This window comes from Drosophila kikkawai, chromosome 2L, assembly GCF_030179895.1.
Source record: "Drosophila kikkawai strain 14028-0561.14 chromosome 2L, DkikHiC1v2, whole genome shotgun sequence".
In the NCBI taxonomy this organism is placed as follows: domain Eukaryota; kingdom Metazoa; phylum Arthropoda; class Insecta; order Diptera; family Drosophilidae; genus Drosophila; species Drosophila kikkawai.
Genome location: NC_091728.1, coordinates 19,740,405 through 19,753,984, shown reverse-complemented (window position 1 = coordinate 19,753,984; position 13,580 = coordinate 19,740,405). Strand labels below are relative to the sequence as shown.

The 13,580-nt window shown below is 46.0% G+C and overlaps 4 protein-coding genes across 4 annotated transcripts; 1 reads left to right on the top strand and 3 right to left on the bottom strand.

Moving 5' to 3' along the window:
- The first annotated feature begins 1,070 nt into the window (after positions 1 to 1,070).
- On the top strand, positions 1,071 to 2,904 carry LOC108085246 (protein regulator of cytokinesis 1-like). Its single transcript, XM_017181791.3, has one exon. The coding sequence runs from the start codon at positions 1,163 to 1,165 to the stop codon at positions 2,711 to 2,713; it is 1,551 nt and encodes a 516-aa protein (XP_017037280.1). The 5' UTR covers positions 1,071 to 1,162; the 3' UTR covers positions 2,714 to 2,904.
- Positions 2,905 to 2,993: 89 nt separating this feature from the next.
- stc (nuclear transcription factor, X-box binding stc) lies at positions 2,994 to 7,246 on the bottom strand. Its single transcript, XM_017181790.3, has 5 exons — positions 6,491 to 7,246; positions 5,033 to 6,399; positions 3,891 to 4,964; positions 3,482 to 3,833; positions 2,994 to 3,429 (listed from the first exon to the last, which is right to left on the bottom strand). The coding sequence occupies exons 1-5, from the start codon at positions 6,821 to 6,823 to the stop codon at positions 3,328 to 3,330; spliced, it is 3,228 nt and encodes a 1,075-aa protein (XP_017037279.1). The 5' UTR covers positions 6,824 to 7,246; the 3' UTR covers positions 2,994 to 3,327.
- Positions 7,247 to 7,519: 273 nt separating this feature from the next.
- Positions 7,520 to 8,412, bottom strand: Vha16-5 (Vacuolar H[+] ATPase 16kD subunit 5). Its single transcript, XM_017181776.2, has 2 exons — positions 8,266 to 8,412; positions 7,520 to 8,191 (listed from the first exon to the last, which is right to left on the bottom strand). Exon 2 carries the CDS (start codon positions 8,142 to 8,144, stop codon positions 7,587 to 7,589), a length of 558 nt encoding a protein of 185 aa, XP_017037265.1. The 5' UTR covers positions 8,145 to 8,191; positions 8,266 to 8,412; the 3' UTR covers positions 7,520 to 7,586.
- A 370-nt stretch (positions 8,413 to 8,782) lies between these two features.
- Positions 8,783 to 12,002, bottom strand: LOC108085235 (zinc finger protein 235). Its single transcript, XM_017181775.3, has 2 exons — positions 10,966 to 12,002; positions 8,783 to 9,628 (listed from the first exon to the last, which is right to left on the bottom strand). Exons 1-2 carry the CDS (start codon positions 11,911 to 11,913, stop codon positions 8,810 to 8,812), a joined length of 1,767 nt encoding a protein of 588 aa, XP_017037264.1. The 5' UTR covers positions 11,914 to 12,002; the 3' UTR covers positions 8,783 to 8,809.
- Positions 12,003 to 13,580: the final 1,578 nt, after the last annotated feature.

The window sequence follows — 13,580 nt, the reverse complement described above, 5'->3', positions numbered from 1 at the left end:
GTTTCCACAACTACGGACCAGCAGGTAGAAGGAATCTCCCTTGGGCAGCTCTCAGGTTGTTTCCCCCCCCCCCCCCCAGCAGCTTTAATTAACTAATGGTTGGGTCTACTGGCCCATATTTTGAGTTCCAAAATTTTTAAGCCTAAATAGTTTGCTTTCTTTAAAGAAGAGTCTGGTACTAAGAAGCAAGCCAGGAACCAAACTGAAAGAAGTACACCCAGAAAGCAAGAACGAAAGGCATCTAAGTTTTGTGTTTGTAAATCTTTACGACAATATTTTTAAGCTGATTGTTGAGAATGAGCCCATCGGTTAAGATTAAGATTTATGTTTTATAGTTTAATCAATACACAATATAAAGAACAAGATATAGCCTTTCGTTTAAGGTACTAAGACTTCAAGAAATCTATTTTCTTTTTAAATTACTGAACTGACTGAATTCCTAAAACTATTTTTTTAATTCGGTTGCCAGGATGTCTCAACGATTAGTCCACAGAATTTAAGACAGTTATTAATATACACAACCACAATTTGGAACAAGGATTTTTTCTATTTTAACTATTTAGAAATGAGGATGCGAAATGTAAGGCTTTTTTTTAACTATTTACCAGGTCACGCCGGAATAGGCGTCTAAACACAGAGTACTTCATACTGCTCTTCAAAAATGTCTGAAATCCTTCATTATAGGATTATCTTAAAAAAAACCTTTTTTATTTGTTTTATTTTATTATATTTTTTTTTAAATGGCAAATTCTACAATATATTGTTATAATAAAAAATAACGTACATTTTAAAACGCATTTGCTGTCCGACAGTTTCCGATTGCTATAACACAACATTTCTCAAGTTAACTGGCAGCATTGAAAGTCTGCTGACAAAAGCTGACTATTTCCACAAACCTCATTTGAAAATGGGATAACTGATCAATTTTTTATTTATTTATTTATGTTTTTTCTTTTTAAATAATTATAATTCTTCAAAGTTATATGCAGAAAGCACAAATTAACTAATATATATAGATTTTTATTTACAATTCAAACTTTAGCTTTCATTTTTCGCTTGATTTAATTCATTTCAGTTCAGTTTGAGCTTTGAATTCAAAAGTATACACACACAAATCCTTTTCTTTCAAAATCCAGTCCAATTTGGCACACAAAACCGAATCATGGAAACGCACCATTCCACCACAGTGAAGGATCAGATCCTGGAGATGACCGGCCAGCATGTTGACCTGCTGCTGGCGATGTGGCTGCGGATCTTTGAGCCCAAGACCTGCGACGAGTTTCTCCTCAGGCTGAGGGACCACGTGCAGACTTTCTACAAGGACCTGCTGAACGAGTCCCAGGAGAAGCAGCAGTCGATCCTCGACGACATCGCCAGGCTGCGGATGGAGGCCAGTGTCCTTGCGCGCCTGCTCCACAAGTCAGTGGACATGCACGAGCAGCCGGATGATCTCCCCCTGGTCATGAGGCAGTTGGAGCTGAAAAAGAGCATCGAGCTCCTGAGCGCGGAGCTGGCCAGCCAACGCGCCGAAATCGGAGAGCTGCTTGTCCAGCAGAATGAGCTCTGTGAGGAACTGGACGAGTTGCCGCTTCCCTTGCCCGCAGATCCTCTGCCACTGCCGGAGGAGATGGATGCGTTCCGGGATCACCTCCAGCAACTGCGCGACGAACGAGTGCAGCGGCTGAAGGAGGTGGACGAGCTGCGTGACAGCATCCGGACTAACATGAAGATACTAGAACTATTTCCCATTACAGACTCCGAGGTGCAACTGCTATGCCAGGACAATCAGTCCCCCAAAAATGAGGTCCTGACGCAGCTACGCCTCATGCAGAAGGAATACGCCCATCAAGTCGAGGAGTTACACGAGCATATCGACACTATGCGTAAGAAGATTGAAGTACTGTGGACACGACTCCCAGAGACTGAAGATTTTTTCAAGCGACGGGTGCGGGAAGCCATGGCCTACACACAGGGCACTTATGATGTGCTCCTAGAGGAGTTGCAGCGGTGCCAAGCAATCCGAACTGGGAACCTGAAGACCTACATAGGACGACTGCGTGCAGAAATCAAGGTGTGGTGGGATCTCACCCTGAAGAGCCCTGAGGAACGCAAACTCTTCACTAGCTACTTTACCGATACCGAAAGCGAAGATATACTGGAACTTCATGAGATGGAGTTGGACGGCCTTAAGGACTTCTACAGCAGAAACAAGAAGCTTTTCGAACTCTATGCACACCGGGGGGAGCTGTGGATGCGCATGGAGGCACTAGTGGCCAAGGCAAACGATCCGAGTCGTTTCAACAATCGCGGTGGCCAGCTGCTTAAGGAGGAGAAGGAACGCAAAGCCATCTCGGCCAAGCTGCCCAAAATCGAGCAACAGATCACAGAGCTGGTGAACGTCTATGTGAGCCAGGTGAATACTCCTTTCCTGGTATACGGTGAGGATATCCATAAGAGCATGGCCTTGGACTGGGAGCAGCTCCGCCAGCCCAAGCAGCCACCCTCTGCCGCTAAGAAGCCAGAGCCGCCATCAGCGCCTTTCAAGTCAAAATCACAGAAGAAGGAAGCCTTGCCCTCGCTGACAAAGACCCCTGCTAATCCTGGCAATGCCAATCCGCTGACGGATGTCGGCGGCAAAGATTCCTCGAATGTCCTGGCAGTGAATTCCAAACTGGATTTCTCGTTGCGCAGAGCTAGTCTGCAGTCTTCCTAGCCACTTTTGAAGTCTGTTTTGAAGATCTATTTTGATCTGTTTTCTACCTGAAGTCTACTTTTGCTCGATAAGTATTTTCGTAACTGAAAGTTCAGGGTAAACATGGTTAATATAGAAGAAATTTATAACTGTTACGATATTATATTGATTGTAAAGTTTTCATAAAGAAAAAAAAACTAATTCGAATTTGATTTAATTGATTTTCAATTTTTCCAATCGAATTTCAATATAAACTTCGGGTTTCCAAATTAGTAAATTAAACTCAAATTTTCCCTTTGCTCTTTTTTATTTATTTTTTCCCTCCGTTATACATTTTCTTATTTTGTTTTGGGCTCAGGTTTTGGATTTTTGATAAATTCATTATGAAACAGAATTGGTTAACAAGATTCTCCATAACTCTGCTCATGCGTATCCATTCAATATTCAACATATTTATGCATTCTAGATTTTAGCTAACTTGCGTTATAATTTACAAAATATACGGCGGCAATATCGGCTTCGCTAGTAAGTGTATTGTCCTCTCATAGAGCTTTCTTTCGGTTTGCCTCCGTTTCAGGCTCAACAAATATTTCATTCTACGCTCCCTTTCCTCCTTCAAACAGTATTTATTTTCACTATTTCTTCAAGCTCCATGCATTGTTGCTGGGCACCGGGACTCGACGTTGTCCAGACTCACGAGCCAGCACCTCCATGATGCTTGTGGCAGGCAGCCAGCACTGAAAGGAAATAGGCTTAATTTAGGAATCAAAGCGCAAGAAATAGACATACCCTCTCCTTGTGGGCCGTGGCCACAACATTCCTATTAGGTTCCTTGTCGTAGGAGACCGACTCGATGCCAAATATCTCGCACAGCTCGTGCACCAATTGCCTCTTCTCGCGGTTCATCGTGGGGAAGGAGTGGCTCCGCGACCGCTGCTTGCTCTCCTTGGCCAGCTTCACCAGATCGCTCAACGTCTCGTACACGCTCTTGGTCAGAGCCGGATTCCTCTTGGCAAATCCCCGAACAAACTCCGAGTATTTGGTCAGTGACTTTTGCTTTGTGTCCGGGTTGCCCGATGACAGGGCAGAGGCTAACCTACGATTACGCTCCAGCAGGCGGCACTCATCGTTGCAGTCCAAACTGAAATGGTTTTTTTATATAAAATAAATGATTTTTGTCACTATGGACATCCCTTACGTTCGGTTCGATTTGCTGGTCTTGGCCGGAGCCAGGATTTCGCTTAGCTCCATGTAATTGCCGCGTGACATCTCCGCCATGGAGGAGGCCAGCTGGGCGGTGGCAATGCGACTATGCTCCCTGGCCAGCTCCTGGCAGCTGCGACTCTGCTTCCGGTGGCCGCATTCACACTGAACCTCCACCAGCTCCTTGCACGGCGTCTCAGGACAGGCGCCCTCATGACAGGCAGCGGAACACTTATGGCCACAGAGTGTTCGTGGCTTTGTACAGCTCTGACGACACACCTCACCGGCACTCTGACAGGCGCCTTCGTGGCAGGGCTTGATGCACTTATGACGGCCGCAGGGCAAGGGCTTGCCACACGCCAAACCACAGCTAAAATTGGCCTGAGAGCAGGGAATAGTCTTGCGCTGCTCGTGACCACCGTGGCAGAACTTGGTGGTGAACATCATGCAGGGCGGACAGGTGGCCGCCGAGTGGCAGTTGTGCTGCGGCGGATGCTCGCAGGGATGCGATCGCGAGCAGGGTCGCTTGCAAAGCGGCTTCTTCGTGCCGCACGGAACCGGCGGATATATCACTTCGGCTCCACACTCGCAGTAGAGCTCCTCGAAGCTGCTGCGATAACAGGGCGGACAGTTGCCTCGATGGCAGGGCTGATCGCATTTGTGCTTGCCGCAGCTCAGCGTCCGGTTGCAGGGCAGCGGGCAGGCATGATCGATGTCGATGCAGCACTCGGCATTACACTTGTGCTTGCCGCAGCTGCGCTTCTTGGTGCAGCGTCGCTTGCAGCGAGCATCATCCGCCCTCGTGGACAGTTGGCGGCACTTGATCATCTGATCCATGTGGCCGCAGCGACACTTGACGGCCGTTTGCTTGGGGCACGGCGGACACTGACCCAGGTGGCACTTACTGGCGCATTGATGGGGATGAGCTGGCTTGCCACAACGCAGCGTCCTCGAACAGATTCCCTCGCAGGTTGGTATGGGATCCAGGCAGCTCGAGCGTTGGGCAGCCGGCACGGGCATCTTACCGCAAGGGCAGCTGGTTATCTGTTCGGGACTGAGTTTGCAAGGCCTAGAGGGGAGAATGGGATATTAGAAAACGTATAAATGGTTAAAAGGTCATCCACTCTGGTCACTTACCTACAACTGCCTGCATGACACGAGTCCTTGCACTTGTGATTGCCGCAGGGCAGAGGCTTCCCGCAACTCTCCTTGCACGAGTAGCTCCGCTTGTCCTGGTTCTCGCGCGTACACTGTACCTGACGCTCCTGTTTGCCGCAGTGACAGTGCTGCTCCACCTGCTCCGAGCAAGCGGCACACTTGCCCGCATGACACTCGGCGCGACACCGATGCTCGGCACAGTTTAGCACTTTGTCACAGATCTCGCCGCAGAGGAGATCCTCTTTCATGGCGCACTGCATCGTCTTGGAGCTGCGGCCGCAACCACAGCTGCGCACCACATTGGCCTGGCACGGCGGACAGGGGCCCGGATGGCATAGAAGTGTGCAAGCATGGCTACAGCCCTCGATCCGGCAACATACCTCTCCGCAGCTGTGCGCCAATTCTGTACGAGACACCGGCGGGTTCTTCAGTTTTCCACAAAAGCAGAGATACTCGCGCGGCAGCTCTTGGAGGACATTCTGACAGGCGGGGCACCGCCAGCCCACATCAGACTTGGAGCTGCTCGCCCACGTAATAGTGCACTTGAGGTGGAGAACGTGGTAGCAGTTCTGGCAGGACCACGTCGGCTGGTGCGCCTTGATCGCCTCCACGCACACCAGACACTCCAGCCGCCGCTGCTCGATATCGCGTATAAGTTTCTCCCGCTGCGATAGCTTCTCATTATCCGCCGCCGGCGGAGGCGGTGGAGCTCTCCGCGGGGAGATTTGCTGCTGCTGCTGAGTCGTTTGCTGCTTTTCGGGCGATGGCTGAGCACTCTCGTTGCTGGTGTCCAGCTCGTCGGCAGCTCGAGGAAAGCCGTTAATGCGGTCCCGGTTGCGATTCCAGTCGTCCCTTCGTTTGTTGCTTCTATGATTGTCGTAGCGCTGCTGCTTCTGGGGCTTCTTGCGATCGTTTCGCTCATATCGATCCTCGCGGTCATCGCGGTAGTCGGAGCGACGCTGCTGCCTGGTGCTTCCCGGCCTCGAGTCCCTGTCGCCGCGATCTCTTTCGTAATTGTTGGCGGATAAACGAAGATGGTGGGGCTCGCCTCCTCCTGATCCACCGTTTCCTCCCGGTTGTGGCGCCCTTGTTCCCGTCACACTAATGGCAGTTTCTTGGCTGGCAGTGATATTCCTGTTCCCGTTTGGCGTCGTGGCCGGCTCTTCGTTCAGACTTAACTTGGCCAGATTGGGCACAAATTCGGGGGCCGAGGCCTGCAGCTTGGAAGAGCTAAAATCAAAGGGATTGTTGCCGAACGGTGTGTACAGATTGGAAAAGGTATCGTCATAGAAGGAGGCGGCGCCATCGCCATTTTGGTACGATGGAAACATGGGCTGTGAATATAGCTGTGGAAACAGACAGAAATATGATAAAAATTCAGTTCCAATCCTTGTAATCCTTGAAAGAATACAATAATCCAGTTTACTACACACTCACATGCCCAAAGCTGTTGGAATTCCCGTGCTGAGCCACTGGCGGATTCAGACCAAAGGCTCCTCCGCCGCCGCCGATGTTGTAGTTCGTGTTATTTCCGCTGCTCAGTGGATGCTGCATTGTTCCCGCGCTGGCAGTGGGCGATGATCCTCCGCCCAGGTTGTGCTGTTGGATGAACTGATTAAAGTTCACGTAGTTGTTGTTGCTGTTGCTGCTGGTAGTAGCTCCGCTGGCGTTGCTGCCAGACGCTTGCCCCGCTGCCTCGTGACCATGGCCATTGGTGGCTGCTCCTCCACGAACGCCACCGTTGGTCAGCTGCTGCCAGTACTCGTCCATGGCTGTGAAGAGTATACTGCTGCCGCTGCCGCCACTTTCCTGCAGCACCTCCTCCTGCTCCTCCCCCTGCGTTCGCCTCTTTGATGTGATCAGCCTGTCTCGGATTGGTGTCGGCCTCCCGGGTGTCTCGGTAATAGATGGGCGTTCCAGACAGCAGTCCGGAAATCGCCTGGACTGGCTATATAGGGGACTGGACACCCAAAGCTTCAGACACGTGTGCAGTGATGAAATTATAAGTTGTGATGAAATTTGCCGGATTGAAAGCTTTTCGCAATCGATTTCGTTTGCCGGCTGATGCCCAGCAGTTCAGGCTTCGCCTCCTTTGACTCTTCGAGTTCGCCCAATGCTTTTGGCTCTTCCTTTTCGTGTTTTCCGTTTGCGTAAAATTAATAATTACTAACAAAAAATCGCCAATTCTGACAGTGTGACCAAATGAAAGTAGGCGTTTAACCCTGAAAATCTGAACTAGTGGAAATTTAGACCTAAAAAATCCAGTGTCACACCTGATACGCAAACCTCATCTGATATTCGAACCACAGCTAATATCGATGTTTGCCAGGGCATCATCGATGTTTTCCCACCTCTAAGGCGCGATCTGAAATACAGTTTTCTAATAATTTGACCTGAAGGATAAATTCTTTATGATGTTGTTGTTGTTGTTTTACATTAAAAAAAGTAACGATGTTACATCCTTGATTCCTCTACAATATTTTTATCATATTTATTTATATACATTTATTTTTTATAACTTATTTTATAAAATTTATGTTCTTATATTCACAGTATACAAATATATACCAATGATCAGCCCGTACAGGCCCAAAACTTCAGCGAAAATCAAGATGAGAATCATCCCAATAAAGAGGCGTGGTTGTTCGGAGATATGTCGCACCCCAGTGTCACCCACCTCTCCCACGGCGTAACCGGCAGCTAAACCGCATAATCCTGTAGCAAGTCCAGCACCCAGGTGCATATATCCCGTGGGGAGCGAGTACTGGGTCGAAGGTCCTAGCTCACCGGACAGCAGCACAGAAACCACAAGACCATAAATGGCTATAATTCCCGCCATTACCACCGGTATAATCGACTTCATGATCATTTCTGGACGCATCACGGCTGTGGCTGATATCCCGGTTCCAGAAACCGCAGTGCCATAGGCCGCTCCAATCGAACTGAATACACTTGAGCATACCACGCCCATGATCCCATAGAATGGCGAATATGGAGGATATCGATCGAGTCTGGTAAGCGACTGAACACTTTCGTTTAGCTTCAGTGATTCCATAAGCTCGTTCACATCTACGGAGCCATTGTAAGCCATTATTGATGATATACTTCCTTTAAAGTTTTCTATTGATCACTTAGAATCTAAAGAATATTGATTTATTTTTTAAATGTTAATTTAAGTTTAGTTTGAAAGTAATTTTTCTGAGGAATCGTACCTGTTTTATTTTTCTTTTGAAGCAAATGGCCCATTTTTATATGGATCTGTTGAAAGAACTTTATTTCTAATGCTAGTTATGAAAGAAAATCACTTGTATACTAGATTGGGAATAGTGAAATAATTTGTTGAGAGAAGTTCAATTTGAGACTCCTATCCTAAAACCACAAATTAATATAATTCATGCAACAAATCTCATAAAGGGATAGTAGTAAGTATCAATATATAGATACTTTTTCATTATTTGACACGAATTTCTATATATTAAACGATCTAACAACGATACAGTCAATTAAATTCTCAATTAATAAATGACTCGACAACATAAAAAAATATTTTAATTTTTATTTTCCAAAATAAAAGCATTGCGGTCCGTGCATTATAATATAACGTATGACTTACTTAAATTTAATCAAATATTATAAGTAAGTGTATTTTAGATTTAAAATGAATAACAACAAACGGAAAACTAAGATTATTCTACAATTTTGGTAGATTCAGCACCTCTCTATGCCCTATATATTTTGATCCCCCACTTTGGGTCTTTAGAATGTCCTCAGATTGCTGAGCAGGGATTGCTGAGCCGGCGGCGGTGGTCCAGGTGGTGGTGGCATTGGCATTGCAAACGCCGGAGACGTAGCCATGCCAACGGCCAAACTGACCGGCACCGGCATCTGCAGCTGTTGTGAAGACTTCCCCGCCGCCACTGGAAGAGAAGCGGGGGCCGATCCTTCCAGCGGACGATACTGGCACTTCTTGGCGTGGGTGCGCATATTGCTGGACTGAGTGAAGGCCTGGTTGCAGTTGGGATGCGGGCAGACATAGGGCTTGCAGCCAGTGTGGTAGTTAAGGTGCGTCTTCAGGTGGTGCTTCTTGGTGAAGGCCTTGGGGCACAGGGGACAGCTGAAGGGCTTGATTCCGGAATGCAGGCGATGGTGCAGCGTCATGTTGCTGCGGTCGGCAAAGGACTTTCCGCACACGGAGCACTGGTAGGGCTTCTCGCCGCTGTGGGTGCGCATGTGCTGCTTGAGAAGCATCTTTCGGGAAAACCTCTTTCCGCACTCGGAGCACTTGTGCGGCTTTACGCCTGTGTGGATGCGTACGTGCATGTTGAAGGCCACCCGTTGGTTGAACGACTTGGGGCAGTACGGGCACTCGTACTCCTTGCGGTTCCGGTGGATCTTCATGTGGCTACTGAGGTAGCCTTTGTCGTTGAAGGTCTTGCCGCACTCGGGACACTCGGCAGCAAACTCCTTGGTGCCCCGGTGCACGGACAGGTGGTATTTGTAGTTTCGCAGCTGCGAGAAGCCCTTTCCGCAGTCCGAGCATTCGTAACGCGGTGATTTGTGAGTCTTCTCGTGAGCCTGAAGGATAAAAATAAATATTGTTTAGCTTGGAAATGATTCATTTAATATAGCTTAATCCATAAAAAATATAATCTCGAAACAATTGGTATAAGTTTCATATAAAATTGCCAAAAAGTTAATACAAAGACTCAACCAATTTAAAGATCTGAGGTATCCTGCAAGCTTAGTATATTTACTAGAATTGTTTTCTTAAATTCATAAACTGAATTGCTTCACTTTTTGGGTCAGAAACTGATACTACACTCTGTGGCCATTTTGTGTGGATCAGTTAAGACCCTCTCTCTCTCTAACGAATCTGGTAGCAACGCCCTGCACCCATGCGTAAAACCAGTTTCTCTTCTCGTTTGTCTCTTTTCTGTTTTTGGACGACTCCATTTTGAGAGACTCGCTTCAGTTGCTGATATTTGCATAAGGCACTCAATTCTTCTCAACTCTCTTCTCTGCTTCTTGCTTACTTGGAGACTCCGCCCCTAGTTTCTCCATTGGCTAAGCCCCGCCTCTTTCATTTGTGGAAGAAACCAGTTTTCTGAGGATCTGGAGAATTTACTTGGGGAATTGGAAAAACGATATTTCATTTTATATATAGCCTCAAGAAAGGTTAAAGATGTTTTTTGAATACATGTAGCTTGATGTTTCGAATGAATTTTGTTTAACGAAATAATAAATATTTAACTGAGGTGAAATATTTGGATCAGAAGTAAGAAGTAAAAAACAGTTAGCTTATTCAAAACATTCAAAAACAAAATTTGTCATTTTAAAATCACTTTAAAGCCTTTTTTTATAATTCAAGAAATTCAAAGGTAATTTATATTATTTTCAGAAGTACATTTTATACGTCCGTTTGCTTCATGTTTAATATTTTTCAATAAGATTCCACTCTAGATTATAATTTATTTATGGATGTATTAAAGAAGTTAAACTATCAACAAAACTATTTGATTCAAATTTATCTAACTACAAATTTTGGCGAGAATTAAACTAACAAATGTTTCCAAATAAACCTATTTCTATCTTCTATTTCTATAATTTAATGTAAATAGTAATTACCTAGATATTTTTCTAAAACATAAAGATTGTTGATACAAAATGTTAGAAGAATAGAAGTTTAAACTTATGTGGCCTATAGAGCTTTTTTATTTAATAGTTTTAAAAATATTTTGTTAATTATTTATCATAAGGATGAGGACCTACAGTAAAGTAAATACCCCTAGGGTAATATCATACCATTTTTTTTGGGAAAGTTTTTCTTAAATTATATTAATTAGGAAGTGGTTTACTTTCATCTTTATCTATTTTCGACAAGGCAATTTTTGTATAATTTTCCAAATGCTCACCTGCAAAGTTTCCGAGCAGCCAAAGACCTTTTCGCATATCCTGCACTTGTAGCTAATCTCCTCGGCGGCAGCTGTGTTGTAGCCACCGATCGCTCCAGCATTGCTACCCACGACAGTGGACACAGCCGCTGTCTGAGTCATGTTTAGGCTCAGATTCAGATTGGTAACGGAACTCAGGGAAATATTACTGGTGACGGATCCTCCGGCGGCAGTCATGGCCAAATCCCTTGCTGGCCGCAGAACACCGCTGGAACTGCTCACGGATGAGGCTGCCGGAGATATCAGCGGCGTTGATTGCTTGTAGCCAGCCTGGAGTCGTTGGTAGTATTCCAGGCATTCCTGGCAGTCCAGACGGGTGCAGGCAGTGCCTTTCGTACGAATCTGCTGCTGCTGCTGCTGTTGACCATTAATTACATAGGGTGCAAAGTAGCGCTTGTGCTGTGACTGGAGCTGAGGCGGATGCTGCTGCGGGAGAGGCTGCTGATATGGCGAAGTGGGCGGAGTGCTAAGTCCTGCAGCAGCCGCTGCCGCCGCATAGGCGGGCAACAGGTGCGGGAAGAACTTGGCATAGAACTGGGTGGCATTGGCCATGGCCACCAGATCCGGGGGTAGCATGGAGTAGCATCCGTAGGGTGACGACAACACCGGCACTGCTGGTGGTAATCCTCCTGGTTGAGCTGACCTCAGGTCACTACCTCTGCTGCTGATGTGGCTGCTGCTCTTGGAGAGATCGAGGATATTGGCGCTCGCTTCTTGGACACTTTTTCGTTCCTTGCCCAGTATCCTGCTAATGCTAAAGTCCGTGACTTGAACGGGAAGCATAGCTGCCGCCGGAGGAGCCGCCTCGTGGGTGGTTCTGGTGGTGACATTGGCTGACATGGGTGGTGTGCGCGCCGGGGAGGGCGACAGCTCGTAACTGCGCTGCAGCATGGCGTGCTTAAAACCCATTCTATACTCCTCTGATCGGAGAAGAATCAATCGTACGTAGGCCGCCGAGGAAACCGAAACTTGGACTTGGCGGAGACGCTTCGGAGCGGGAACTGTCGCGGTGCGCGTCGGAACTCGAAATGTCTTGGGCTGATGGTCCGCAGCAGCCGTCTACGTCTCTTGGCCAGGCCTAAAGTCTGGCTCAATCTCTCTCTCTCGAATTTAATTGGTCGAGAAACAGGTTTCCTGCACTCGTCGTCGCTCTCCGGCACGGTGCTCTCCCATTAACCGGGTTTGACTGCTGAGACAAACTGTCGCGCCTCCAATTACGACAGGAGCAGCGATCTCCGAGTCGAGAACCATTTGGTAGTAGCATTTTACTAGTCTCATCTATCATAAAGCTTATCGCAGCCCTCGGATCGCTCGGATCTCTCTGCCACTCTGTCCCGCTCGTTCCCATCTTTCTCAGCTTTTCTCTCCTTGGGCTCAGATAAAGTGACTAAGATTTCTTTTCGGCTGCGTTGTTTTTGTAATTAATTGCGATAATAAAATGTGCGCATCGTTAAATTTTTAAAATGTATTTCCCTTGTTCCTCAAACACATTCACATTCACATTCACCATCCACATTCACATTCCCATCCGCACATCCTCGCCTCTTTCCCAGGCATGTGTGAATCTTACGGTTATGCGCATGCGCAGCGACCATATTTAAAAGATGACACGAATGGTCAGTGCATTTTTTATAGAACAATATGGCATGTATCTTGCTTAAAACTACAGGGTATCGTCTTAAGTATGGGGTAAATATTATTATTAAAAGTTGAGGGGAAAGGAAATGCTAAGAAAGGATACTAGAAATGCAAAGATGCTTATGTTGATGTCAAAAAGTGTATTTTTTGTATGGGGAAAAACTATTCAAAAATGTAACATTATAATCCAACCGCCTATGAAATTTAATGGAATTTAATAAATTTTCAACTATTTTAAATTTAGAAGAAACTGGGCGACAAAATAAATTGGCATCTTAATTCATTTGATGAATGTTTTTACACACACTTTTTAAATACACTTTTTAAATACATCAAGCCAATAAGAATAAAATAATACATTAAAACAGTTGTGTATATGTTTATTTAAAATATTTTTTTTAAGGTTTGAAACTGTAGAATTTTATGAACATCAAATAAAATTATGATCCGGCGGTATTTAAAAATACGTATTTTTGAATCATTTTTCCAGGGTGTGATACCGTCGGCAGGTGTTCAAAAAGATTATAATAATTCAGTGCTTTCCTAAAAAAAAAAAAAACCCAAAATCTTGTGCTTAAGTAAACACTGTTGCACATGGCAAACGCAGGCTATACACCCATTCCCCTTGTAAATAAATAAAGGCTTCAGACCAAGGCGATTTCCTTACACTTGCACAGAATCAGTAGCCACCATAAAAATGTACAAAACAAAATACTGCCAGGTGATTTGTGATTGGATGAAAAGCTAATAAATAACCAGCCAGTGCGAACGGAGGACTCCAAAGTACCGGAGAAGAGTTAAGCTGAGCCGATGGTGACACACGGCCAGAAATCGGGACAGAAAAGTGCCAGAAAGGCAGAATTAAGTGGTATACATTTACAGCTACATGATCCGGCAAAATGGGGATGATGTGACTCACAAGGATGTGGAATCCGCTC

Bases quoted from the DNA above. Each gene is read 5' to 3' on its own strand.
- LOC108085246 (XM_017181791.3), top strand. From the start codon at position 1,163: ATGGAAACGCACCATTCCACCACAGTGAAGGATCAGATCCTGGAGATG.
- stc (XM_017181790.3), bottom strand. From the start codon at position 6,823: ATGGACGAGTACTGGCAGCAGCTGACCAACGGTGGCGTTCGTGGAGGA. The intron at 6,400-6,490 runs GTGAGTGTGTAG...CTGTTTCCACAG, and splicing joins ATTCCAACAGCTTTGGGCAT to CTATATTCACAGCCCATGTT. The intron at 3,834-3,890 runs GTAAGGGATGTC...AAACCATTTCAG, and splicing joins ACCAGCAAATCGAACCGAAC to TTTGGACTGCAACGATGAGT.
- Vha16-5 (XM_017181776.2), bottom strand. From the start codon at position 8,144: ATGGCTTACAATGGCTCCGTAGATGTGAACGAGCTTATGGAATCACTG.
- LOC108085235 (XM_017181775.3), bottom strand. From the start codon at position 11,913: ATGGGTTTTAAGCACGCCATGCTGCAGCGCAGTTACGAGCTGTCGCCC. The intron at 9,629-10,965 runs GTGAGCATTTGG...TTTATCCTTCAG, and splicing joins GCTGCTCGGAAACTTTGCAG to GCTCACGAGAAGACTCACAA.